This window comes from Monosiga brevicollis, genomic scaffold (assembly GCF_000002865.3).
Source record: "Monosiga brevicollis MX1 MONBRscaffold_2 genomic scaffold, whole genome shotgun sequence".
Classification (NCBI taxonomy): domain Eukaryota; class Choanoflagellata; order Craspedida; family Salpingoecidae; genus Monosiga; species Monosiga brevicollis.
In genome coordinates this window covers 3057975-3082619 of record NW_001865039.1, presented here as the reverse complement: position 1 = coordinate 3082619, position 24645 = coordinate 3057975, and the positions used below count along the sequence as shown (strand labels likewise).

The window sequence follows — 24645 nt, the reverse complement described above, 5'->3', positions numbered from 1 at the left end:
TTGGAGCCCTTCTTCTGGTCGACTTGACCGCAATTGGGGGGGCTACGACATCTGCCTCGTTCTATACCCTTTCCTGCTCATAACCTTCAATTACTTTTAATTTTGAGCTTTAAAACCACATAGGAGGCATATAAAGATCTTCATCTTCTTACCAAAACCGTACATTTACTATAATTTAATCCGCAACTTCTTGTATATTATCGTCATCAACGGGTTTTAGGTCACTTTTCTTGCCTCTGCAAGTCGCTGGGCGCTTCATGCTGACAATTCATTTTGCTGACATTTACAGGCGCGCGTGTGTGTGTGTGTGTGTGTTGTGCGTTGTGCTCCGGATGTGTGTCTCTGGACGACCGGTCCATCATGACCGCCGAGGTAGTGGCAGAGGCGGGGCAAGGGGGGAAAGATGGCCATGGGCGAGAAGAGAGTATGGATCGTGGTCCCGTGCCGCTGTCCACTTTGGTACACTTGCTAGCGTCGTTGGCCACAACGAGCATGGTGTACGATTTGGCGGAGCAGGTGGTCAACGCCGGGATTGCTCGAGGCGAACATCACGTGGAAACCTTGGCTGCTTTTGCGCTGGCACATCAGCTCATTCTTTGGATGTGCAGCTTCACATCGCCACTGGAGTATGCGGGGATGATGCTCGTGGACAGTTGCGAGTCGCGCCGCAAGCTTCTTTATTATGTCTCCCTCTTTGGGCTCAGTGCCTGGATGTTGGCGCTAACGCTGGCCCTCACGCCTTTGGGGCACCTCGTCATCAACGACCTTCACCGGCGTTCTGATGACGTCGCCGATGCCACCCGGTACGGCCTTGCTCAGTACAATGGCACCAGCAGCGCGCTCGTGCAACCTAACACCTGAGGCCTGCGGGAGCTCGCGCCATCTTCGTCGCCGCCGCTGCGCCGCCGTACCTGCGAGCGCCGACAAAGCACACCGGACTGATTTCCACTGTCCGCCACCCTATGTTCTGCTCAATAGGTTGGCACTGCTGTGGATGGGCTTGTATCCCTTCTTGGACGCCGTCGCCCGCGTGCACCGTGGCATTCTGGTCAAGCAGACCAAGCGCAGCGACATCATTTGGCTCTCAAGCCTTCTTGATATCGGGACCCAGACGGCGACTGTCTTTTATTACATGCACTTCCCGCCGCAACAACCCATCTGGCTTCCCGTCGTGGCCTTTGTGGCAGGCGTGAGCGTTCATGTGCGTTTGACGTTCGACGCACCATCCCTCCCCGGCCTTCTCGACTTTCTGCGCCCGCTTCGTGGCTGTTTGTTGGGCCGTCGCCTAAAGTTAACCAGGCACTTGCTTCATGTTGCAAAATTAGGCGACCTGTCTGTTACTGGGCTATTGGATGCTCGTCGCTAATCATCTCCCGGCTCGTCCGGCCAAGAATGAGAGCATGACCCTGACTTCCTTTTTGAAAGTAAGCCTGGGGTCCGGCGCGCTTGGTCACGTCAAGCCCAGATCGCAGCATGTGCCTTGACAATGCCACCCTATTCTCTGGACCCCAGTTTTCAGGACCTTTATGCATCGTGCAGCTGGCACAGCGGTCCAGTCGTCCGCTTATTAATCTAAGCGTGAGCCGCTTACCTGGCGGCACCACTAGCTTGGCTGTTCTCGGCATCGTATATCCGGTGGCTCACTTTGGCTACGGGTGGATCAACAACGCAAGATCATTGATGCCTGCCTTTTGCACAGACCGCGAGGATCTGCTGCGCCTGGCCCCTGTGGTGCGCCAAATCTCGCGCTTTGTTGTGGGGTGTGGCGTCATCTCGCTCGCTTTCCAGTTGGCCCTGCTCTACACACCACTCGTGGACGTGGTGGTGCAGCAGTGGATCGGCGCCAGCCCCGAGCTGAGCGAGGCCGCTCGTTTACCCTTGCGAATCTTTGCTTTCAATACCATCCCGGTTACGGCGCGTGCCATTGCGCATAGCTGGTGTACTGCCATGAAGGAGACCAAGCTTATTGCCTTCTCTGCGGCTTACCGTTTTGGTGCCGTGACGATGGGACTGTTGGTTTACCCCTTTTGTTGGCCTGATGCCCGCGGTGCCGTCATTGGAATTTTGGCGCTGATCTCTGGCTTTTCCGCCGAAGCTGCTTACGTTTTGCATCGATGCTACACGATTCGCCGCCAGTTCCTCCGTGCAGCCAGCCACCCTCCAGCTAAACTTTAGTCGGGCAGCCGCATGCCACCCGAAACAAGTGCTATGCTATTATTGGCCGCAATGAACGGTGAGCGCCGAGCGCTTCAATTTAGCCGCATGAGCCCAAGTCCTTATACCATGAGTGAGATATCACATCTCCATGCCAATTGACAGCCTGACATGACACGTCGTCTTTCACCAAGTGCGATCGCCAACACAGCAATCCTAAGCAGAGCGAGGAAAGAAGAAAAAGAGAAAAAAAGAAAACCAACAGTGAAATGTCAAGGTGGATGGATGTAAGACAAAATGATGAATTTGTAGGAAGCTCAAAAGCCTTTTTTGCTTATTTTTCGACCAAGTGGCAGTGGCACGGTGGGATCGAACAAGCGGGTCATGGTCGACGTGGTTCAGATGTTGGAATAAGCCCTGGTTCAGACCGAGTACTACGCCACCAAATTCCCCCTTCCTTTTGCTCCTTGGGGCTGGGATATACCTTTGTTTTATTTTTTATTTTTGCTTCCGAGACCAGCTGGGCGCTGAACAAGATGGTGGACGTGAGCCTGAGTCTAGCAGATGGCGGCATCGTGTTTGCCGGCCTTGCTGTAGCAGGCACGGTCACCCTGATCAACAAAGATCTTCACGATACTGTCAACGTGGCCTGGCTCTCAATCACCTCCCACTGCCAGTGCACGTTCAACAAGTCCCGCCTGAATATTCCCGATGTCATTGAGCCTCAACCCGGATCAAGTGGAAGCTTCCTGCCGACACAGGGTACGCAGCAGACAAAGGCCTCCTTCTGGCCAGCCGGGGGATGGAACCCTCGTTTGGATGCTGGGACAACCGGCAAACACCTTTGGCCACCTGTGCTGCTTTGACACTCTGCCGCTCTTTTACGCCTTTGACGATGCAGGTGCAGTTGGAGCCTGTATTTACAAGGGGCATCAAGTGATCCTGGGCTGCGACCTCTCGCTCGCACCGGGGGAAAGCCGACATTGTTAGTGCTTGGAGCACATAGACAAGCGTTTGCATCTTGTTGGGGCGTGGACGTCTTTGCTGCGATGACGCTTACTGATTTCGCTTGCCCTCTGTCGCAGATCCTTTCGAACTTTGCGTACCTCGCGATATTCCGCCCAGTTATCGCGGCCAGAGCCTTTCATTCTTGCACATGGTTAGCTCAATCGTCCTTCCCCGGCTCTCAGATTGAATGTTCGGCTGCAAGTGCTGTTGCTTCCTCACCGACGTGCCTTTTAGCTGGCCATCGGCTATCAACAGCCGCACATGCAAGCAAGCATTCTTAGGCAACCCATACGGGTCCTTCCATGCTCCGGTGCGACCCAGCCAGCTGTAGGCCTGTGGATTCGCCCTGCATGGATAACTGACGCGCTTTGGTTGATCCTCTGGTTGGCGAGATGTAGAGGAGCTGTTAACAGTCACGCGGCGAGGCTCAATGTCTTTCCTGACGCATGAGGGGCGCCAGGGGTCAGACGCCGGCTTGGGCCAAGATATCGATATCCCTGCTACCGCCGTCCGTTCCAGAATACGTGAGTTGATTCTTGGACTTGCTTTGGTTTCATTTTTTGGGAACCTGTGGCGGGTGTCTTTTGACCACGTTGGGTGTGTTTGCTTCTTGCTTGCATTTCTTCATCCCATCCCGTTCATAGACGACGAGTCACCCGTTAACACACCTCGTCACGACGCGAAGGACCGCAGTCCCCTTTTGCCTGCCGCCGAAGACGTGTATGTCGGTGATTCTGGGCGTGTGAAACTCGGCTCATGCCTGGCTTGCCCTGTGGTTATTCATTTGGAAATGCGGGATTTTTATTTTTTATTTTTTTTGCTGTTGGAGGAGGGCAGGAACCCATTCAAGCGGGCGCCTGTGCGCGAGGCCCTCAACGTTGCCGACCTGACGGCTGCCATCTCTTCGGTCATCCGCCGGCGCCAGACCTGTGTGTATCTACAACTTCTCCTGGCTTGAGCTTTGGTGATGACGAGCAAGGTGGACAAGACCCGACCGTCGGGTTCCCGGTGATGCTCATGTGTGGCTGGGTGTGGTTAGGTCGCTTCGCGTTGACGACGGCACAGGACATTACTTTTGCAACCTTGGTGTTGCCCAAGCGTCACTTTCGATTGGGCGAGGACATATCTGGTGCACTCTCCTTTACCAACTCCCCAGGTTTAGCTTGTTTGAAGGTGAACCTCGGCCTCGAGCGCGTGGAAAAGCCGGCCAACCGCTTTTGCCACGAGGCCGCTGTACGCGAGTCGACATTGACAGAGCTACACAGCGTCACTCAGCTAGGAAGCCTTCATGCAGAACTAACCGCTTTTGATGTCACGGTGCCGTTGCACGTGAGCCCAACATTCTACTGCGAATACGGTATGTCCGTTGACGCCTGTGCCCTTCTCGCCCTGCCCCAATCTTGCCTGATAGTTGCTCGCTGTTCTGCCTAAATGGATGCTATCAACAACGAGGATAGTGGATGTGAGCTATGCGCTCAGGTTTGAGTTTCATCTGAGTCGTGAGGTACCCGAAAGCCTGCTGAGGATAAGCGCTGGGGGGCGTACAAGCGTGGCTCCCATTAAAGTTCAGGGAAGCATCCTTTCTTGGTCCCTTCCGATCGTGGTGGTGCCTGCAGCTCCGGCTCAGCTGCCCTCCAAGGCAGGTCGTCTCGTACGCAAATGAAAACATGCTCTTTCAGAAAAAAGACAACCGGATTAACGAGCAAACTCAACGTCCAACAGGATTCAAATTGATTAAAAAAAAAGAAAAAGGAAGCCACAAACTTTCAAACTTTCCTTTCTGTTTTTCTTTCCTTCCCCTCCCTACTAACAAATGCAGTGTTCCAGTTTTGACAAACCATCAACGACACCAATTTTTGCGGCCAGTCCTTGAGAGCCAGTTCCAGGCCAAACGCAAGCAACTGCCAGGGTCGATGCACGGCAAATGCCAAAACGCATCGACCAGCATTCAGAATTCAGGCATCATGCTGGATGGAGAAAAGTCAAAAAGGAGAAAAGAAGAAGGTTGTCGGAATAGAGACAGCGGAGCTAAGGCAAAGAGCAAGGAGGAAGAAAAATGAAGACACCACAGCTGCCGAGGGCACACAATCAGCTCCAGTTGCTTCTTGAGGGTTTAAGCGAAGCTTGAGTTCAACCCATTTTGGCACTGGCACCGGGAACATGTAGCACGAGCTCAAGGGTTCATGACCGGCATGAACGAGCCTAAATTTAGAAAGCACCTCCAAGCTATTGATTGACAGAGGAGATGACACGATCACGGGCAGAGTGTGAGGGGGTATCGGTCACTTGAGCTTGGTTGGGCGAGAAAAAGGTCTCACTGGGCACGAAAAAAAAAAAAAAGCAAGGCAAGGCAAGGCAAGCGTGTAGGCTATACCTCGATGGCGTCCATTTCAATCCCATCAATGGCACGGTATCGAAAGCGGGCTGGGCGCTGTTCAAAAGCCACTGCACCTTCGCTAGCGGCACCACTGGCTTTGCCAGCGTTGGACGCGCCATTTGACACGAGCGAATCAAAATGGGCCCGCGACAGCTTGACCAGGGCTACACGCAAAAATGCCAAGGACCAAGAGGGACACAGAACAACAAAGCAAAAACAAGGGCAGTGAATGAGACGGCGTTGCACAGCGTTATAATCAGAGGGGCAACAGCCGCCATGTCGTGCCAGAGGTCCAAGGCACACGCAACCAGAGCGTGTGCGCGTGCCTGCATGACCAGGCTAGACTGGACGAAAACCATTGACATAGTTCACCCCAGCGACCCTGACATGGCCTTGTATAACGGCACGCGTACAGAAGAAAGGCCAAGCCTCACACAAGGCACGTTCCAATCCCACAACCCCACTTACGTTCCCCAGCTGGGGTGCGCCGGGCCGGAAACCGGATCAGGCGCGCCATCATCAGCTGCAAGCTCGACCGCATCGTGACACGTTTCGTCTGACACTCCTCTCGCTTCAACAAAAGAAAATAGAGAGAGAGAGAGAGAGAGAGAGAAAGAGAGTAGTGAGCTGAAAATCTGACAATATATTTTGAATGCCTGTGGTGGGGATTTATGAGGGACCAACTGATTGACATTTCTGGACGACTTGGCAACCAGAATCGTTGTCATCACCATCGCATCTTCGACGTCCAGCGCGCGCTCATCCACACGCAGACTCACACGCACGGCCCAGCTCCCGCCTTCCGGCAGAGGCAGAGCGCGCACGATTTCAGGGTTGTACTTGTTTGGTTTGGCGCGCGCATGCGCGCGTTGTTGTTGCACCAAGGGGCCGCATTACTCAGGCAAAGGTCATCTTGTTGGTCGCCTTTTGAGACGGGGGGCGTGCTGGACCTTGGTGCCAAGCATCATTGTGCGTGACTTTGGCGGGAGCTTCCCACACGGCCTACAGCTCCTGTGGGACGCCTTCCCTGCTTTGTTCTTTGATTAATCGGCAGCTCGCGACACGCTGTGAACAGCACGATGTCGTTGACCTTTGGGGCAACGCAAACCATGCAGCATACCATGCAGCGCACACAGCGCCAGCGTCCCGAGGTGCGCATGCAGGCCACTCGGCGCCTGGAGCAACAACGCGAGGACTTTCGCGAGCTCATGCAAGCCGAACACAGCATGGCCATGAAGGTCTGTTGCTCGCCAGGATTTTGTTTCTGTCCTTGCCTTGCCCGGCTCCAAGAAGCATCGACCAGACTTCATCTGTTGTCGCCTGGACCGTAGTACCAATGGGAGGAAAAGACAGCTCGCAAAGCTCAGCACCGACACGCACAGGCCACCATGGCCAAGCTTGTGGCGGAGGAAGACGCAAAGCTAGAGGCGCGGCGTGAGAAGTTGGTATCCCTGCCTTTCATACCCCCTCGCCAGCCACATTTTCTGCCAGCAGATTTTTCCCACTTTGCCGGTCAGCAATCCGCAGAGTCGTTGTACTCAGACGCTTGCTCCTGCTGTTTTTGTTTTTTTTTTGTCGCAGGCTGCGCGAGTTGTTGCAGGAGGAAGAGCGGCTGTTGATAGCTGAGGCAGCCGCCACCGTCGAGACGACGCTAGACAAACAGGCTCGCATGCGAGAGCGCATCAAGTCTCTGCGCGAAAACCGCGAGTCGGAACGCCTGCAAGTTGTCGAGGAAAAGAAGCGACAGCTCTTCCTCAACAATTGCGATCCCGTGCGACAGGTGCAGCGAAACATGGCAGAGGCCGAGGTGCACCGCGTCCGACAGCAACAACTCGAGGAAAAGGCTCATCATCAACGGCGCAAGGAGGCCATCGACCAGCTCTACGATCGCCTGTGGCTTGAGGACAAGGAGGCCAAGGATGCCAAGGCCGCGCGCGACAAGGCAGCAGCCCAAGCGCGCACCCAACAGCAAAAAGAAATTCTTCAGGCACAGATGGCGGCTGTGGAGGAGGCTCGCCACCGTGAAATGGCTTTGCGCGAGGAAGAAGAGAGTCTGCGTCGCCAAGCCGAAGCTCTTCAGGCCGAAGAGGAGGGCAAGTTGCGCCAACGCAAAGCCGAACAACAGAGGCGTCTTAAAATGGAGATGGATCGACACAATCGGTGAGCCGAAGAGACAAAGATCTTTCGCCTGGTTGGCCGGCCCACGCACCAGGAGATCCTCATGTGGTGATACGCGCCGATACCCGCTGCCCTGCATTCCAACTAATCACACCCTCGCTGATACTATCCGCCTTCCCTAGCCACGCCACTGCTATCCGGCAAAAAGAGCAAGAAGATGAGCTGAAACGCGATGCCGAGCTGCTGCAGCAGGTCTTGGACGCAGCGCAAGGCGAGGAGCAGTATCAACGGGATCACAAGCAGCAACTTCAGCGTGAAATGCGCCTCTACCGTCAGTATGCAGAGGATATCGCTGCTCAGCGTCGAGCCATGGAGGAAAGCGTCGAGCTCTTCCATCAGCAGGAAGCCCAGCGAGCCATTGATCGCCTGCAGGCCAAACTGGACCGCGAGCAAGCGGCGCGAGATTCTCTCATGCAAGAGGTTATGGCAGTTCGCCGGCAGCAAATTGCTGGCAAGCTGGCGGGTGTTCAGGCCGAGCGCGATGAGGCGGCCCGAGAGTACCATGAACTCATGTTGGCCATGGAAGCCCATGATCAGGCTGAGGCTGAGGCCCAAGAAGCAACTCGGCAGCGCCGCCTGAACCATGCTGAACAGCTGCGACAGCAAGCCGAGACCAACCGCCGGCTGCGTGAGGAGGAGGCCGCCAGAATAGAGGCCGAGACTCAGTATGTCGCTTTTCACCCCAATGTTTGCTGGCGTAACTCTCCTCACGCTCTTCCCCCTCACTTTTTTTTTTTTCTGTTCTTTTCTGCGCGTCAACAGGCGAATTCTACAACAAGAGCGAGACTATGAAGCCAAAGTTACTCGAGAGCTGCAGTCACTCAGTCTAACTGGTACCGGCATGGGCCTGTGATTTTGGATCATGTCCGTCCGCCGCACAATGAACATCATCCGGACAGCAGCAGTCTTAATGCTGTTTGTTATTTTCTCAAGTCGACTTGATCATGCTACGTAATGAGGCCAACTTGTCCTTCCCTCCCCTTCCTTGTTTATCATGTTCCAGCTTGCCGAGCACGCGGATTCGTTCTGCTTGGGTACATATTCACCCAGGTATCTTATTTTGTCTCTTCCTCTGAGCGTGCATTTTGACAAGAACGCGTCGTTGACGCAATTGATGTTGTGAAGCGAGTGTTCAAGCGCGCCAAAGTCGGCGGCCTTCATTGGCATAGCTTGCTTTCTTCTTTGCACGCATAATGAAGCAAAACAAAGCCAAACCATACAAAACGAAGATCCGAGCCAGCCACAGGCAATCCTCAATTGTTGTCAAACACTATCCTCTCATCCGTCTTCTGCAATGACCTAACATCTAGCTATTTGCGCATTGCCCTTGGAACTCGTCGTCGAGTACCTGCAAGAACTACGCACGCCACAGGGGCAATCATGGCGATACTGCTTGAGCTACGGGCTGCTGATAGACAGCATACACATCGTTCTGGTGGCGTTGCAAATGAGCAAGATGCCAATCTTGGGCATCAGCAATGGTGGCAGCCAACTGGCTTTGAGGCCACGCACGACCGTCGCACCCCACCAGCTTTGGGCCAGAGAAGAGGTGCAACTCGTTGACGAGCTGCTGCTGCAAAAACTGGCCTTGCACAGCACTGCCCCCCTCGACTAGCAGCTGCAAGATGCCGCGGCGACCGAGCTCCTGAAGCACCGCCGGCAGATCGAGCAGCACATGCCCGTCCACCTCGCGAGCAGGCACATCCACAACCTCGATCCCAGGAGCGGGGGCGGCAGCCCAGAGCGCCCGGCTGCTGGCAGAGCAGTGCGCTGCTGAGGTGAAGATGAGTGTGGGTGCGTTGGCGGTGTTCAAAATATGCCCCTTGGTCACCCGCCCACGCCCATCAAGCAGTACACGCAATAGCGGGCTGGCCCGTTTTTCAGCATAGCGACGGCGTAGTTCCGCTCCAAACAGGTCCGTCTCGTCCTCGCCCAATCGCACCGTCAACTGCGGGTCATCTACCAAAGCTGTTGTAGCCCCAACCAGGATGGCTTGCGATTCAGCACGCAGGCAATGGCCCTGGCGTCGACTGGTTGGGTTGGTGATCCACTGTGACGTGCCATCGGGGCATGCCACCTTGCTATCGAGGCTACAGGCTGCCTTGAGCACCACGAATGGCTGCTGATGGCGACGATGGTGCAGGTATGGCTGCAAATCACGAAGCACTTCTTCGCGCAACACGTCTGTCACAACCTCGAGGCCTTGCTCGCGAAGGTACTCGACACCTGCCGAGTTGACGCGCTGGTCGGGATCCGTCACAGCAATGACGACACGACGCACTCCGCTGCTGACCAAAAGAGCATCACAAGGCGGAGTGCGACCAAAGTGGTGGCAGGGCTCGAGTGTGACATAGGCCGTGCAGCCGCTGACTGCTGCACGCAACAACTGCAGGTCCTCGGGATCATAGTTCTCACGGTGCGTACTGGCGTAGCGCTGTGCGGCGTCTCGAATGGCCTCTACTTCAGCGTGTGCCTGGCCTGCTCGATGATGAAAGCCTTCGCCCACGATGTCTCCAGCCTCATTGACCAGCACACAACCAACCCATGGGTTAGGTGGGGCCGAGGCGCGGCCACGGAGCGCGAGGACCCGCGCGCGTTCCATGAAGGCTTCGTGGATCTGAGAGCGAGGTTCTGCAGCGGCATAGAGCTGCTGCAGCGTCTGGCCGAGGTGGGCCTTGGGGCCATCGGCCGAGAGACCACGTTGAAGCAGGAGCGTGAGCAGCTGCTCTTCGCGCCGGCGCTTGGCCTCGAGGTACTGAGAGTTGGACTGATGCGGCGTGGAGCGCAATTCTTGGACGTGGTGGACCGGCGTGGTGATGGCGTCTACTTTCAGCGGATTGTTGGTTAGGAGAACCACCGACTGAACTTCCAGGTCGCGTAGCACGGCGTTGGCCACATCGTAGTTGCGACTGTCCAGCGGTAGACCCAATGCCTCGTTGGCAGCAAAAGTGTCCAGGCCATGGTGTTGCTGCAAGCGGTAGGCGCGAATCTTGTTGGTCAAGCCAATGCCTCGACCTTCTTGATCGGTAACATAGATGAGAATGCCGGCCGGCGCATCGGCGATAGCCCGCAGGCTAGCAGCCAATTGCGTCCCACAATCGCACCGCAGACTGCCCAGCACATCTCCGGTCAGGCATACACTGTGGATGCGCGTCAAAACCTGACTACTTCCCTCCACGTCGCCCTTGAGAAGTACGAGGTGTTCTTGATCCGTTTCCAAATTAGTATAGACCTGAGACCATCCCAAAAGCGGAGGCGTGAGCCAACCCGTACAGGTTGATTGGCAGCGGCCATGAATCACGCGAGTGTGGCCAAAAACGTACGCGAAGGCGAAAAGTAGACGATGATGGTCCGCCAGCGCCAAGGGATGCGGTCGCCTGACTCTTGGCAACAGGGAGCGAGGTCTTGGCGTGATTCTCCAAGGCATCATGGGCCAGCAGTGACACGGGCAGCTCGCACTCTGCGGAAAGCTTGACGCCACAACGCAGAGCAATAAACATGTAGAGCGGAATGAGTTTGACTTGGAGGTGACTTGGGTCGCTTTGACTCGCATCAACGGGGCTGCCCCACCAACCCGCCCACCCTATTCTACATGATATGCTCGTGCGTGGAGCGGCACACCTGTAGCTTGCCCGTGGGCTGGGAAAGTGGCGGCTGTGCCAACTTGATCATCTGAGACCAAGGTCGAGAGGGCGGGCGCAGGAAGTGAGTGGATGCAAGAGAGGCCATGCATTCAGAGACGGCAGGGCAAACTACCCCAAATCATATTGCTCAAAGTGGTGGCGCCATACCTCCGGGGCGGCAAACGCCTTGGGGACGGCATTGATGCTGCGGCGAAAGGCGATGATTTGCTCAACGTTGATGATGGGCAAGGTGAAGCGAGCAGCAAATTCTCGGCAAGCTTGCAAACGCATCATGAGGCCATCGGGGCTCATGAGTTCGCCAATGACGGCCACGGGGGTGCAGCCCGCCAGGATACAGAGGTCGACCGACGCTTCAGTATGACCTGTGCGCTCAAGCACGCCACCATCGCGTGCAACCAACGGGAACAAGTGGCCGGGGCGAGAGAAGTCGGTGGGTGTGGCAGCAGGATTGGCCAGCCACGTTGCCGTGATGGCGCGGTCTCCGGCAGAGGCCCCGGTAGTCGTGTCATGGATGACGTCGACGGAGACGGTGAACGCCGTCTGGTTTCGGTCTGTGTTGTCCGAGACCATGGGCCCCAGCTCCAGCTCCTTGGCTCTGGGGTGCGGGCCGAGGGGTGAGGCCCACGATTTGCAGGGGAAGAGCGGATGCGGAAGCGTCGTTTTGAGGTGGTTGAGGCGCATTGCGGCGGGCGCGGAGAGAGTGCGTATCGTACCTTTGGGCTGTCATCGGGGCACATAGAAGGCCAGAAGAATGGCGGCAGAGGAAGGCCATGTTTTGCCGAGTCGCAAACTCAGCTGCAAGGACAAGATCACCCTATCGGAGTGATTGCATTCAAGGGTCCGAGTGGGAGCAGGCACGAGATGAGCCAACTAACGGGGGTTGAGGGTGAGGCGAGGGCACACGAGACAGTACCTCGTTCTCGCGAGATTCGTCATCCATGACAATGACGGGGCCACCTCGGCGAAGATGATGCAGGGCAGTGACCACATCGTCCCAGTGGTTGGCACTGCGTTCCCTGAAAGGCGTTCCCGCACGTGTGGATTGGGGCAACGGAAGGCGCGGGGGTTAAGGTGAGGGCAGCACCACAACCGAGGCATTATAGATCCACAAGCAAACATCAGCAAAGCAAGAGTAGGTCTAACCAAGAGGCTGCCATGTCGGGCTTATCCCTGGGTTGCCACGTCGTTGTCGACGACTGGCTTATTGGCGCCATGGCAGTCAAGTCGGGCGTGAGGACCAACGAACTTGGATTGGACCAAAAAAAAAAAAAAAAAAAAAAAAGAGCTGGGGACAGGGCAAGGTGGGGGAAAAAATGAAAAAAAGACAGAAGAGCCGACACAAGTCAAGGGGAGAAGAAGAAAAATGCCAGCCTCAGCCACCGTCTCAGCTGCCTGCAGCTGTTGTGGCTGGTGCCAGCCGGCGGGAGTTGGCTCAGTCCTGCTGCAGGCAGCTGTGACATAGGCGTCGACGTGATGTCACCCCAACGAAAGCATGCAACGTACATACTGGTTGGTGGAAGAAAGACCACAGTCGCTGTCAAGCTGATACTGCTCAAGACCAAACGGAACCAACCAGCCGCCACTCGATCCGACCACGGGCAAACGACGGGGGGCACTCGATCGATCAAGCCTCCCTCTAATGATGGCACGGGCACGAGAACAAAAATCAGTCACTATGACTCCAGAAACGAAATCAACCTTGCCACCCCTTACACCCATTACAGGAACGTTGCTGCCCCCCCCCCCACCATGCTGACATTTCATCACAATGTCATGAAAAAACGTCACAGCCATCAGCATGAACACACAACACACACACACACGACACATTCACACAGACGGCACGATCTGACGTCACACATGGTGCGATGTCAGCATGTCACCCGAAAATAGTCTGACAATCCGTCTAGTTTGTCTGACAATGCAGCTTGTGTGCGGAAGCTTTTCAATGCTGCAAGTGGCATTAATGGGATTAGAATGATAACCATTTTGTGAGAGAGGGAGAACAGTGGTGGGTTGCGATGTTATTGCTTAACACCCCGCGGCTCCTGGGCCAGCAAACGGCAGCGCCTGGCTTCCGGCCTGCGCAGTGGACAGGTCGTACACAGCTGCGGCCTCATGGGTCATGAGACATGGGTCGAGCTGCTGGTGTTTGCGGGTGGTTCTCGCCGCTGAGTCGTGTTCTTTTTCTTTTGGGTGCTTGTGTCGTGTTGTGGTCACACGATTGATTGGGTCGGGTGATTCTTGATGCTGACACGCGAGACTCTCAGCCGCGGCGTGTGCTGGCTGAAGCTGCTGAGTGCTGCTGCCTGCCATCTGGCCCTGGGTTCATACACATGGTATTTTGCTTTGCTGGGTGTAGGTTTCTCAAAAGGGCACGCCACACGCGCGTTGAGTGCTGTGTGCAGTTTGCCCGCCCTGCAGCCCCTCTGCCTCCTCAGCTGCGCCTCGACCAATCGACATGGCGAGCCTGCTGACCACGGCGCTGCTGCGCTCTGCAGCTCGGCGGCAAGCACAACTGAGCGCCAGCAGCATCCACGCGCTGGGTGCTGCTCGTTTGCATCTGAGCCGCCCCACCCTGGGTGCGTCCTCTTTGCTCGTGTGGGCCTCCGCACGCAGCGATCCTTGCTGTTTTGTCTCCTGACTCAGCACCCTTGCGCCCACGTTTCAAGTGTCCCCGACTGCCTGACATGGCCATGCTGATGTCAAATCGCCTGCCCAAGCAGATACCATCCCCGTCCGTCTGCCCGCGCTCTCCCCTACCATGACCGAGGGCAGCATTGTGGCCTGGAAGGCTCAAGAAGGTTCGTGGCCAAGCAGGCCTCTCACCCAAGCCCAGCCGGTCAGGTTCCACCAGCTGTGCACTCTGACGCACGTTTCCGTGACTTGCTGCTTTGCTTTAGGTGACGAAATTATGACGGGCGATGTTCTATTCGAGATTGAGACAGACAAGGCCACCATGGCCGTTGAATCGATTGAAGACGGCGTGCTTCGCAAAATTATTGTACGACCTTCATGCTTGCCCATTCCGTTGATTTACTGTCTGCTCCCGTCTACAGCCATCCTCCACCGCGCCCCAATCCAGTGCAGTATGACACATGTGTCTGATACCGGTGCTTGGACGCAGATTGGCGACGGTACCTCGGGCATCCCTCTGAACACCATCGTCGGCTACATGACTGAGTCTGCCGATGAAGAGGTGCAGGAGGTGGATGAGCAGCCTGCCGAAAGCAAGCCTGCTGCAAAGGCCGACTCACAGACACAGGCCGAGGCCCAGACCGAGGCGCCCTCGGCTGCAGCGCAGGGCTCGGCAGCGCAGGGCTCGGCAGCGCAGGGCTCGGCAGCGCAAGCTACGCCTGGCGGCCAGCCAACCACACGCCCCCTCAGTCCCGCCGTGCGTGCGCTGGTGGACAAGCATGGTTTGGACGTGAGTCAGATCCCGGCAACTGGTCCCAAGAACTACCTCTTGAAGGGCGATGTGCTGGCCTTTATGGCCGGCGAAATGCCCGCTGCCAAACCTTCGACCTCGGCTAAATCCGAGCCAACCTCAGCCAAGTCAGCCGCCTCCAAGTCGGCTGGTACAGAGAAGAAAAAAGACGACAAGGCTGCCGCGAAAACGTCAACCACCAGTGCCCGCAAGCGCAAGGGTCGGGGTCATCGCGACATTCCCGCCTCAAACATGCGCAAGACCATTAGCAAGCGTTTGACGGAAAGCAAGGTATGACAGGCCCTTGTTATATACTGATGAATTACTGATGCGTCTCAATCTTGGCTCCTGTCAACTCATCCGTTTCAACCTTATGCTATTGCTCGCTTGTGCGTTTGTGACGATAGGGCACCAAGCCTCACACGTACACCAAGGGCGAGGCTGACATCACCGAGCTTTTGCAAATGCGCAAGCGCTTCAAAGGTAGGCATGCAAGCTGTGAGAGGCGCCAACTTGTGCTGCTTTAACAACCCTTGTTGATTGGCCTCATATCTCGCCCTTTGTGTGTAGAACAAGGCATCAATTTTTCAGTCAACGACATGGTCATCAAGGCGGCGGCATTGGCTCTGCGTCAAGTACCAGCCGTGAATGCCAGTCTGGGTTCTGATGGTGAAGTTCAGCTGAACAACACCGTGGACATCTCCGTGGCCGTGGCTATCGATGCAGGTCTGATTACTCCAATCATCTTCAATGCGGACGCCCTCAATGTGCCCGCCATCTCTTCGGCCATGGGTGCGCTGGCCGCCAAAGCGCGATCTGGCAAGCTGCAACCGCACGAGTACCAGGGCGGGACCTTTAGCATCTCAAATCTCGGCATGTTCGGAATTACCCACTTTACTGCTGTCATCAATGACCCGCAGTCCAGCATCCTGGCTGTCGGTTCAGCCCAAAAGCGCCCAACGCCGGACGCTGGGCCGCGTGATATTTTGACTTTTCAGCTGAGCTGTGATGAGCGCGTAATCAGCCAAGATCAAGCAGCCGAGTACCTCAAGGTCCTGGCTTCATATCTGCAAAACCCGGCCGTTGTCATGGCACAGCAGATCAACAAGGACTTTGAGTAGTAAGCACACCAGCAGTGTTTCCGCGTGCTTTCTATATCTTCCCCACCCGCAGTACTTTTTTTTTCTTTTTGATTTGATTTGCGTGATGCGCCACTTGCTGCCAAGGGGAACAGTATCCCATTGTTCCTTCTGCTTGTGTTTGTGCTTTGACTAAGCGATATAGGAATCCTGCTCATGTTGCTTTTGATTCGAAAGCAACGATCTGATCATCATTACTACAATCGGTCTCAAGGAATGACATTGCAGTGAGGTTTCAATTACAAGGTTCAAGCAGGGCTTTGGTATTGGCGGAGGCTCGGCACATGGCTGTCTAAAACGGGCCTACGTTGACTGGCAAAGGCCAGCAGAAATACAGAGGGGCCAATGGCGAGCCGGCAGGAAAAGCACTCTGTACACAAAAACATCAACAAACGGGGTCGCGTTTTGAGACTGGGCACCATCTGCCAGAAAAGAGACACAAAGGCACACACAACAAGTCGAAATGTAACAGCAGGCAACTCTGACGCCCTAAAGTTGCGCGGCCAGAAGATGCATTCGTATTTTTTTTTTTTGTAATATGGAGACGGGTGCCAAAGCACGCTAGCAGCAAGGTATCTTCGGGCTGATTGGCAATGGCTATGCGCCAATCCTGCAACTTGTGTCGCAGCCACACTCTTGGCGATAGTGACTCATGTTGTAAATGCACTGCAAATTGAGGAGACATCAGGTGAGAGAGTGTCAAAGCGGCCGCCATGGGTGAGCTGAAAGGGTCTGGAGTGATATACTTGAGCGCCGGGGGAAAAAAAAAGAAAGAAAAACGCGTGCGTACCCGGTAGTGGGCATAAGCCGCTAGCATGACAAAGACGTGCCAAACTTGATGGCTATGAAGCCAAATGTCAAAGCGGCCGGGATAGAAGCGTTCGGGTATCTTGTTGATGTAGATGGCCGCACCAGCGAGGTACAAGGGTACAGAAACACCAAAGAGCCAGAACGAGTCAAAGGAGGCATTAAAATGGCTCCAACCCGCCAACGCCAGGTAGTGAAGGGTCGGAAACAGCGAGGTGCCACCCAAGGCAATGAACATTTGCACTCGAATGCCTTTCTTCCCATTTCCTTCAAAATAAGGCCTGTGAATTGTGACCGCGACATGAGCCAAAATTATTGGTCAAAATACACTGGTTTGCAGCATGGGAGCTTGGCCAGAAACTTACGAAAAGGTCACATAGCTCGTGGCAATACCACACAGGAGTGTAATGCTCATGTAGATGCTCTGAAGCACTGGGTAACAGTAGAAGGAAAAGTAGAGCACTGCTTCGACCGACCCAACAATCAGAAGAATGATTCCAGCGTAGTCCAACCTGCGCATGACCACGGCACCAATGCACGCATGAGTTTGCAACAGTTCAACAAAGAGCCAATTGAACATGAGAGAGAAAAAAATAAGAGATAAAATAGAAGAAAAATGAATACCCTCTCCTGTCATCGGAATGAAGGGCAGTGACGCAAAGGCCGGGCTCAGAACATGCGATACAGACTTTGCAAATTGGCGATAGACGCTGTACGAGTGGCTGAACATGGTGTGAAAGACGGCGGAGCAGAACATGCAGGCAATGGCGGTCGTCCAAAACACAAAGAACGTGATGCGATCCTACACATGATGCAATGTAACGAGAAGAGAGTGGGACGTGTGCGGTGAGAGGCAAGAGCGTGAGGGAGCCAGAGCAAACGGAGAGACGCACCATGAAACGATGATCGTGGATGACAAACTGGCCCAGATAAAACGTAAAGCCAGTGAAAAAGATGGAGCCCAGAAGATGCGTCCAAATGTTGCCAAACTCGTTGTGCAGATAGAACATGGACTCGAGGCTTTTGCCAAAGCTCCAAGACTCGGGCCGATAGCCTGTGCACAGAACGCATTTGGTATCAAGATTGGCTGACGTGAGATTTGACGCCGCATCTTCGAGATTTCAGGGTTAAGCCAGGTGCGGTGCGTGCGTGCACGTTGGGAAAGGTGGCAGTGAAGAAACAAGCGGCAGAGGCAAGGGACGGGTGGGTTGGCCAAACCTGTATGGATAAACTCGTTGTCCTTGAGCCACCAAGGCGAAGACTATGCGTGGGTGTGTGCATGTGCATCGAGCCGGCGGTCAGGAAGGCTTGCGATCAGGAGGCGAGTCAGCACGTGCAAGGGAGGCGAGGGTGTACAATGCCGTACGTGCAGGTTCTTCAAAGCTGGCACACGACTAAGATGGTGCTCAGAGAGGAGAAGTTGAACATTGGGCAAGCGCTGAAGGTTGTTGGCGACCAGGCGTTGGAGGTCACGCAAGCGGTGCATGTTTTCCTGCAAGGTATCGTAAATGTAATCACCGCACTGATCCCACTGATGCAGGCGCTGGGTAACCATTTCGCGAATATCGGGCATGCGGGCGAGGCGAGCCGTGATGACAGCAGGTAGCTGCAGTGACGGCTCGGCGAGGAGGGCCTGTGCAAACGCATCGATGGGGTCGATGCCCTGCTTGAGCATGGGTCGCAGTTTGTCGCCCCAGTCTGGGTAATCATCGAGGCACTGAACAATGTAATGCTCGAGGTCTGGCAGTTTGCGTAGCAGGGCCTGAAGCTCGGAGGACTTTTTGAGAATCTAAATGGGGAATGGAGGTTGCGCGGGGGACGTCACGCTCGTGAGCTTCGAGTTTGCCCGTCTGGCACATGCCGGGCGAGTCGTGAAAACGTACGGCCGTCAGGATGATGCGGGAAGTCTCTTCAACCGTGTCCCAGCGTTGGGTAACGAGGGCTTGAACGTCGGGCATCCGACGAAGGTCACTTGAAAGCAAGGCACGCAGTTCGCCGCGAAAGGCGCTGCCGCGAGACACCGCCTGGTCCCAGCCCTCCTGTGCCGAGCGCAGCAGAGACGAGCCGTACCCCGACGACGCAGCGTCACCCGGCACGTCACCGGCCTCGCTCACCGGAGACTCTGTCGCAGCCATATTTCCAGCACTCCACGCCCTCTAGTCTCAAAGGTAGCTAGCCCAACCAATGAACCTGGCAAACCCCTCTCTGCCCACACACCGCCTGCTCGTCGACCGCCAAAACCCCAGCCGCGTTGTGCGCTTGTGTTTAGGTCTGCGTTTGTGTGTGTATTGATACCTGTGTGTGTGAGTGTCAAGAAAGAGAGAGAGAGAGAGAAAATTCAAAAAAAAAAAAAGAGAAAAGAAACAAAGAGAGAGAAGAAGAGAGAGAGAGAGAGAGAGAGAGAGAGAGAGAGAGAGAGAGAGTGTGTGTGTGTGAATGTGTGTGGAAATTTCAAAATACGAGGATGTCATTTCACAGATTGTGTCCAAAGGTTCTGTGCGTGGCGCTTGGTCGATGGTTCGCCCCGTTCATGGAGAAGGAGAGGCGGGGCGGGGGTCTGAACTCGCAAAAAACTTTGCGCTTCATTGGCTCGGCCATGACCCATTCCATTTCCATCGCCACAGCTTAATGATGGTGATGGTGATGATGGGCATCACGCCTGAGCAGATCCGTAGGGGGCTCTCTGCGATCGCGCGTGATGGGCATTGCCCAACAGGAGGAAGGATTTGGTGTGCTCGTGATAATCACGCTCAAGTGTATCAAAGAGCACACATTTATAACAAGTCTGGATACGTCACACTTTATCAATGTCAGCTTAATTGTCAGATATTAACCACGCGTCCAAGAAGTGCGAGAGAGCGAGAGAAACCGAGAGAGAGAGAAGAGAGAAGAGAGAAACACACACGTGTGTGTCTTTTGGCTTTTTACTTGCAGTCGGGTCAACGGCATCGCGGGCGGCGGGTGACTCTCTTCTCCCTCATCTTCACCGGGGTTGCGACGGTTACGGTTGACCAAACAATCTAATAACCGAGCAAAACGCAAGCAGCAGGTAGGCAATGCGCTGGGCGTAGGCTTGGCGGGCACCACCAAGCAAGCACCTTTCGACTGGCTTTCTCGCCTGCGTTGACTGACTGCGGCCACCCGTGTTGCTGCGTGTCCCTTTCTCTGGTCAATGCTTTCTCTTGTTGTTTGCCGTTAGCCACAATGGAGTCGGCTGCGCTTCAGGTGCATCGGTGCCGCTTCGTGCCCTTCAAACCCGAGCCCATCAATGCCATTGCCTGCAACACCAATGGCCTCATTGCCCTCGGACGGTGAGGAGACAAACGCTTCCTCGCCATTCCCTCAGCATCATGCTTTCCTTCCCCCCTTGTTCCTACCTCGCCTGCCACTGTCAATCCGCCTGGCTCATCAACGGTTTGCTTGCCTTTGGCACAATCTGTTGATTCTAGTGGGTCTGGCAACATTGACATCTACAGTCAAGACAGTGACAAAGCGACCCCCATCTTCATCAAGGTAGAAACGCCAGCTCCTTTGCGCCAAACCCCACACACCGCTTTCCCTGGCAGAAGCAGCGGGGCGGTCTCCTGACTCTTGCTTAATCTGTTTGCAGACACTGACAGCACGGGCGGGCCAAACCGTCGAGTCCCTGTTGTGGGTCGGCCCCAACGAACTCCTCGCCGTCGGGCTTGGCTCCTTCATCTCCCATTACAATGTTCGCCTCGGCCTCGTGGCCCACGACTATGATTCCCTCGGTGGTGCTGTCTGGACCGTTGCCGGCAATGCCGATGCTTCGGCCGTCGTTGTACGTTCCAAGCACCAAACCTCAAGTGTCTACACTCGCCCCATCCCCACTAGCTTGTCGTCGACGTTGGCCAACTGACTTTTTGCCCATTTGTTCATTGCATGTATAGACTGGCTGTGAGGATTGCAGCCTCAAAATGTTTCGTCGCGATGGTGTTGACACAGCTTACTCCTTTGCCCTCGCCTCGGATCGTTTTGACGGTATGACCACGCCAATCACCATTCACGAGCCAACGGGTTTTGTATTCTTGTATCCTTCCAAACCACCAGGTTGTTTCGCGCGCCACTCACGTGTTTTTCTGCTCATGTAGGTCGCGTGCTGTGTGCAAGCTTCTCACCCGACGGTGAGGTCATCTGTGCCGGTGATGCCGCGGGCTACGCTCGCGTGTTGCCCGTCCGTACCCTGCGCACTCGCCAGCGCTTGATGGTCAGCCCGGCCACCTCAAAGTCCAACGCCGACATTCTGTGGGATTGCGTCTTTATCAACAATCAAATTGTTGCTCTTGCCACATCCAGTGGACGCGTGGAGGTATCAGCATGGCTCCCTCGCTGCCCTGACTTTTTTTTTTTTCCTTGTCACTATTTCACTCAACGCGGTGCTCATGGTTCGTGATTGCCTTTCCAACTCGTCAGCTGTGGAACACGGTGGTGGGCCTCAAGCTGTCCTCATACGAAACGCACATGGCTGATGTCCTGTGCCTGGCCCATGACCCCATCTCGCACCGCCTTCTTGCTTCGGGCATCGACGCCAAGCTAGTCGTCCTAGAGCCCGCTCCTGCTGAGGTGCGTTCCTTGCCCGTGGGGCAGGGCTTTGGGCCGTCCACTGTGCCGAAACGGCTGGCATTGGTGTCTTACCGCCACGTGGCCAATGGTGCTTGTTCTTTTTTCTCTTTTTTTACCCCGTTGAAGTTTGCTTGTGTATTATTGTTTTTACTTGCCTGCCTTCCGCCGGCTCGCTTAAAGGCAAACTCAAACATGTGCATTGTATTTCTCCCGTTGTAGATCAGCGCCAAGCCCTACGAGTACGTGGTGGCACGCCAGCGCCGCTACCACTCGCATGACGTCCGTTGTCTGACTGTCTCCAAGGGCAAGATTTATTCAGCCGGTATGTTGTATTCATCTCATTAGCGTTGACAAAAACGGTTTGCAACAAAGCTGTTTTGCGCAACCCCACTCACCTTATTGCCGGGCATTGTGAACGTTCATTCGTACAGGTATCGATGGCAGCGTGGGCATTCTCAGTGCTGCAGGAACGGGCAAAATCTCCACCATCTCGCCCTACCCCCAGGTTTGTAGTCATCTTTCTCGAGACGTGACTTGTAGCCGTGTCGTGCGGTTCTTTGATTCCTTTGTTGACGCTGCAACTTCTTGGGAACAATGGAACTCATGACCATCCATCTTTAGCACAAGATGCTGTGCCACGCATCCAAGGCCCGAGTGCTGCTGAGCCTGGATGGTCCCCAGCGCCTGACGTTGTGGAATTTGCAAGGCAATGCCCCAGAGATTGCGCTCAGCGTTGAGATGGAAGACGCTGTCAGCGCCTTTGCTGTGGCTCCTGACGCATCCCAAATTGCCGTGGCTGCTGGTCGCAAGCTCAAGTTGTTCGCCATCAATCTGCAGGCATGTCGCTTTTCACCTCAACTCGTTTCTTGCAATGATGACGAATCGTGACCCGCATCTTTCTACTGTGCCCCATCTTACATCTTGCCGCTCTGCGATATATTTAGGGCAAGCGCACCTGTCACAAGGTCAAGACCTGGAACTACGACGCCCCGGTGTGCAGCATCAAGTTTGGCGCAAATGGAGCCCTGTTGTTGGCCCTCACAAGCGATCTTAACCTCACGGTGCGTCTGGATGCTGTTCTGCAGAGCACACGCCAGGCGGACTGTTACCGCCCATTGTCTGGCACGCCCGTTGCTCATGTATCTCACCCTTTTCTGTGTGCCGTGTGGTGTACGTGTTGTGTAGGTCATGACGGGCGCCGACTTTGCCGACGTCCAGCAGCTCGAGCTGGGCGAGTCCGTGTACGCCGAGGGCACGGGCCGCGAAAGGCCCGCCGCTGCCGGACACGTGCATCTGTCCAACGACGCACAATATGCTGTTCTGGTTCATGGTCGCTATGGCCACGTCGTGCAACTCGACACGATCAAGGTTGGGACTTGGCATCGTCGGCCTCACGAAAACCCATGAGCAACATTCGGATCGCATGGCGGCTCTTCGATCCTACACCTCACCTCTACTTTTGTCTGCCACTGCTCTGCTTCCTCATCTGTCTGGTTGCGATTTTGTGCTCTTGATAGTATACCAACACTTTTGATGCTGGGACCATCATCACGGCTTGCACCTTTCTCTACCAAACGCATGATTGCGTTTGCATCGGCGCCGACGCCACGGTGTGTTGTGCTGGGCCATTGCCTGTTGTATTGCGTCAAACTCAGGGCCGTTTTTTGTGGCTTCACCAATCTCGAATCCTCTCTGTGCTTCTTCAGGTCGTGGCATTCAACGTGGAACGCTCGCTCGCCAAGTCGGCGCTGGCGCCCAAGCTTTCAGCTGCCGGCAAGGAATGCAAGGCTTTGCTCAAGGTTTGTTTCAATGATTGCAAATCTCTCTTGCCTTGATACTGACGCAGCTTCTCACCAGCTTCCTCGCCTCTCGTTGCACTTGCATAGGCCCCTGTATTCGACATTGTGTGTCATCCAGCGGGCAAGGCCCTGTACTTTGTTTCAAACAACGGCGTGGCCAGCTTGATCCTGGGCAAGGCTGGCAACGCTTCTGGGCAGCCAGAGGCCAAGCGCCGCCGTCCGTTGCTGGTCTGTATTTGTATTTGTTTAAACACATGTTCGGTTGTTAATGTGGCCGGCGCTTTTGATCTCTTTCTTCTACCCCCTTGCTTGCTCATCATTTCATTGTAACCCGAATTTTTATCCTCAGGTGAAACGCCTGCCGTACCAACCCGTGCTGCACTTTGGATTTTCACGTTCGTTCCATGAAACCATCGCTTTTGTTTTCTGGTTCACGCTGGCTCTATTTTTTTTTTGAGAGATAGATCGGCCGCCCTCACGTTGCCCACAATCGTGATTGTGCATAGGTGGTGAGATTTTGGTGGTCGAGAAGCCATGGCTTGACGTATTGCAATTGCTACCAGAGCCTCTTAGTCGATCAAGATACGGCACTGCTTGAGTCAGGCAGCCTTACAGGCCCAAATGGCCATAAGGGACTAACATGATAATTGACACTTGAAACTTCTCTGCAAAAAAAAAAAAAAATGACAACAACGCGGGGTACTGGAGTGTTGTGTTCTGCAGCTCGAAACAACGCGTCGTGTCAGGACGCTGGTGTAAGGCTCCCCACCTGCACGAGGACCAACGCACGGGTGGCAAAAGAAAAGGAATGGAAAATGGGAGCGAAAAAAAAAACGAGGCAAGCCCCGATTTGTCAAAACTATTGCTCGAAGCCTGATGAGAAACTAAATCAAACACCGAGAACAATGGCCGGGGCCAATCACTACATCATCCTCCTACTAAAGTGCAAAGGAGAAGAGCTTAGTTGGGGTGACCGCTCTGGTCGAACAGGCCCCACTCATCGCGGCTGCCGTAAAAACCAGAATAAGGGTTCAGGTCACCGGGGTTGATACGGGGCTGGTGCTGGTCGACAGCATGAGCCGCACCCAGACCACCCAAGGGGCCGCCTGGCGCTGAGGCCGCGGAGGCACCGGGCACTGCTGCTCCTGGAGCGCCATGAAAGCCACGGCCGTTTCCGGTATTGGTCAGTGGGTCCGCAGCCCCCATGTGCATCTTATCCAGGCCAGCCGTCATTTCCCAAATGCCGCGGTTGATGGTTGCAGGCTCAGACTCGAGGAGCTGTGCGACATTGCGCTCAGCATCCGATTCCATGTGCGTCAACAGAGGCTCATTCCAACCTAGTCAAGGTGAAAAGGAGGAAGGTAAAATTAAGGGCGGGTGAGATGCAGCAGAAAGTGGCAGCGAGGAAGGATAAGGCGTGGCAACCGCCAAGCAGGACAAGATGATTTTCAAGTCGAAAATGAAAAAAAAAAATGAAAAAATAGCCCCCTCAAAAGGACAAAAAACAGTGTGTGTGTGTGTGTGTGTG

The 24645-nt window shown here is 55.0% G+C and overlaps 7 protein-coding genes across 7 annotated transcripts; 5 read left to right on the top strand and 2 right to left on the bottom strand.

The window, feature by feature from the left end:
* Positions 1 to 426: 426 nt before the first annotated feature.
* Positions 427 to 2175, top strand: MONBRDRAFT_13565 (uncharacterized protein; the record flags this gene model as incomplete). The annotated part of the gene is made up of 4 exons (XM_001742819.1): positions 427 to 803; positions 979 to 1201; positions 1326 to 1424; positions 1513 to 2175. 4 exons carry the CDS (start codon positions 427 to 429, stop codon positions 2173 to 2175), a joined length of 1362 nt encoding a protein of 453 aa, XP_001742871.1.
* Positions 2176 to 2690: 515 nt separating this feature from the next.
* Positions 2691 to 4593, top strand: MONBRDRAFT_5392 (uncharacterized protein; the record flags this gene model as incomplete). Its single annotated transcript, XM_001742818.1, has 2 exons — positions 2691 to 2916; positions 3992 to 4593. 2 exons carry the CDS (start codon positions 2691 to 2693, stop codon positions 4591 to 4593), a joined length of 828 nt encoding a protein of 275 aa, XP_001742870.1.
* Positions 4594 to 7118: 2525 nt separating this feature from the next.
* On the top strand, positions 7119 to 8353 carry MONBRDRAFT_1351 (uncharacterized protein; the record flags this gene model as incomplete). Its single annotated transcript, XM_001742817.1, has 2 exons — positions 7119 to 7699; positions 7840 to 8353. Coding segments are annotated over 2 exons (1095 nt in total), but the record flags the coding sequence as incomplete, so codon positions are not given.
* Positions 8354 to 10550: 2197 nt separating this feature from the next.
* Positions 10551 to 12376, bottom strand: MONBRDRAFT_13434 (uncharacterized protein; the record flags this gene model as incomplete). Its single annotated transcript, XM_001742370.1, has 4 exons — positions 10551 to 10949; positions 11509 to 11956; positions 12075 to 12175; positions 12275 to 12376. Coding segments are annotated over 4 exons (1050 nt in total), but the record flags the coding sequence as incomplete, so codon positions are not given.
* A 1728-nt stretch (positions 12377 to 14104) lies between these two features.
* MONBRDRAFT_13994 (uncharacterized protein) lies at positions 14105 to 15909 on the top strand (the record flags this gene model as incomplete). The annotated part of the gene is made up of 6 exons (XM_001742816.1): positions 14105 to 14165; positions 14265 to 14365; positions 14489 to 14916; positions 14992 to 15079; positions 15196 to 15271; positions 15359 to 15909. Coding segments are annotated over 6 exons (1305 nt in total), but the record flags the coding sequence as incomplete, so codon positions are not given.
* An 811-nt stretch (positions 15910 to 16720) lies between these two features.
* MONBRDRAFT_1642 (uncharacterized protein) lies at positions 16721 to 17989 on the bottom strand (the record flags this gene model as incomplete). Its single annotated transcript, XM_001742369.1, has 5 exons — positions 16721 to 17015; positions 17100 to 17246; positions 17424 to 17536; positions 17616 to 17788; positions 17953 to 17989. Coding segments are annotated over 5 exons (765 nt in total), but the record flags the coding sequence as incomplete, so codon positions are not given.
* A 1673-nt stretch (positions 17990 to 19662) lies between these two features.
* MONBRDRAFT_35702 (uncharacterized protein) lies at positions 19663 to 23780 on the top strand. The gene is made up of 17 exons (XM_001742815.1): positions 19663 to 19783; positions 19934 to 20045; positions 20184 to 20247; positions 20345 to 20536; positions 20646 to 20736; positions 20847 to 21064; positions 21169 to 21318; positions 21538 to 21640; positions 21750 to 21823; positions 21940 to 22155; positions 22263 to 22379; positions 22504 to 22686; positions 22836 to 22928; positions 23025 to 23117; positions 23205 to 23345; positions 23467 to 23512; positions 23624 to 23780. Exons 2-17 carry the CDS (start codon positions 19939 to 19941, stop codon positions 23713 to 23715), a joined length of 1980 nt encoding a protein of 659 aa, XP_001742867.1. The 5' UTR covers positions 19663 to 19783; positions 19934 to 19938; the 3' UTR covers positions 23716 to 23780.
* Positions 23781 to 24645: the final 865 nt, after the last annotated feature.

Excerpts from the sequence above, each read along its gene's own strand:
- MONBRDRAFT_35702 (XM_001742815.1), top strand. The coding sequence starts at position 19,939 with ATGGAGTCGGCTGCGCTTCAGGTGCATCGGTGCCGCTTCGTGCCCTTC. Across the intron at positions 23,118-23,204 it reads AATGCAAGGCTTTGCTCAAG|GCCCCTGTATTCGACATTGT; the intron begins GTTTGTTTCAAT and ends GCACTTGCATAG. Across the intron at positions 23,346-23,466 it reads AGCGCCGCCGTCCGTTGCTG|GTGAAACGCCTGCCGTACCA; the intron begins GTCTGTATTTGT and ends TTTTATCCTCAG.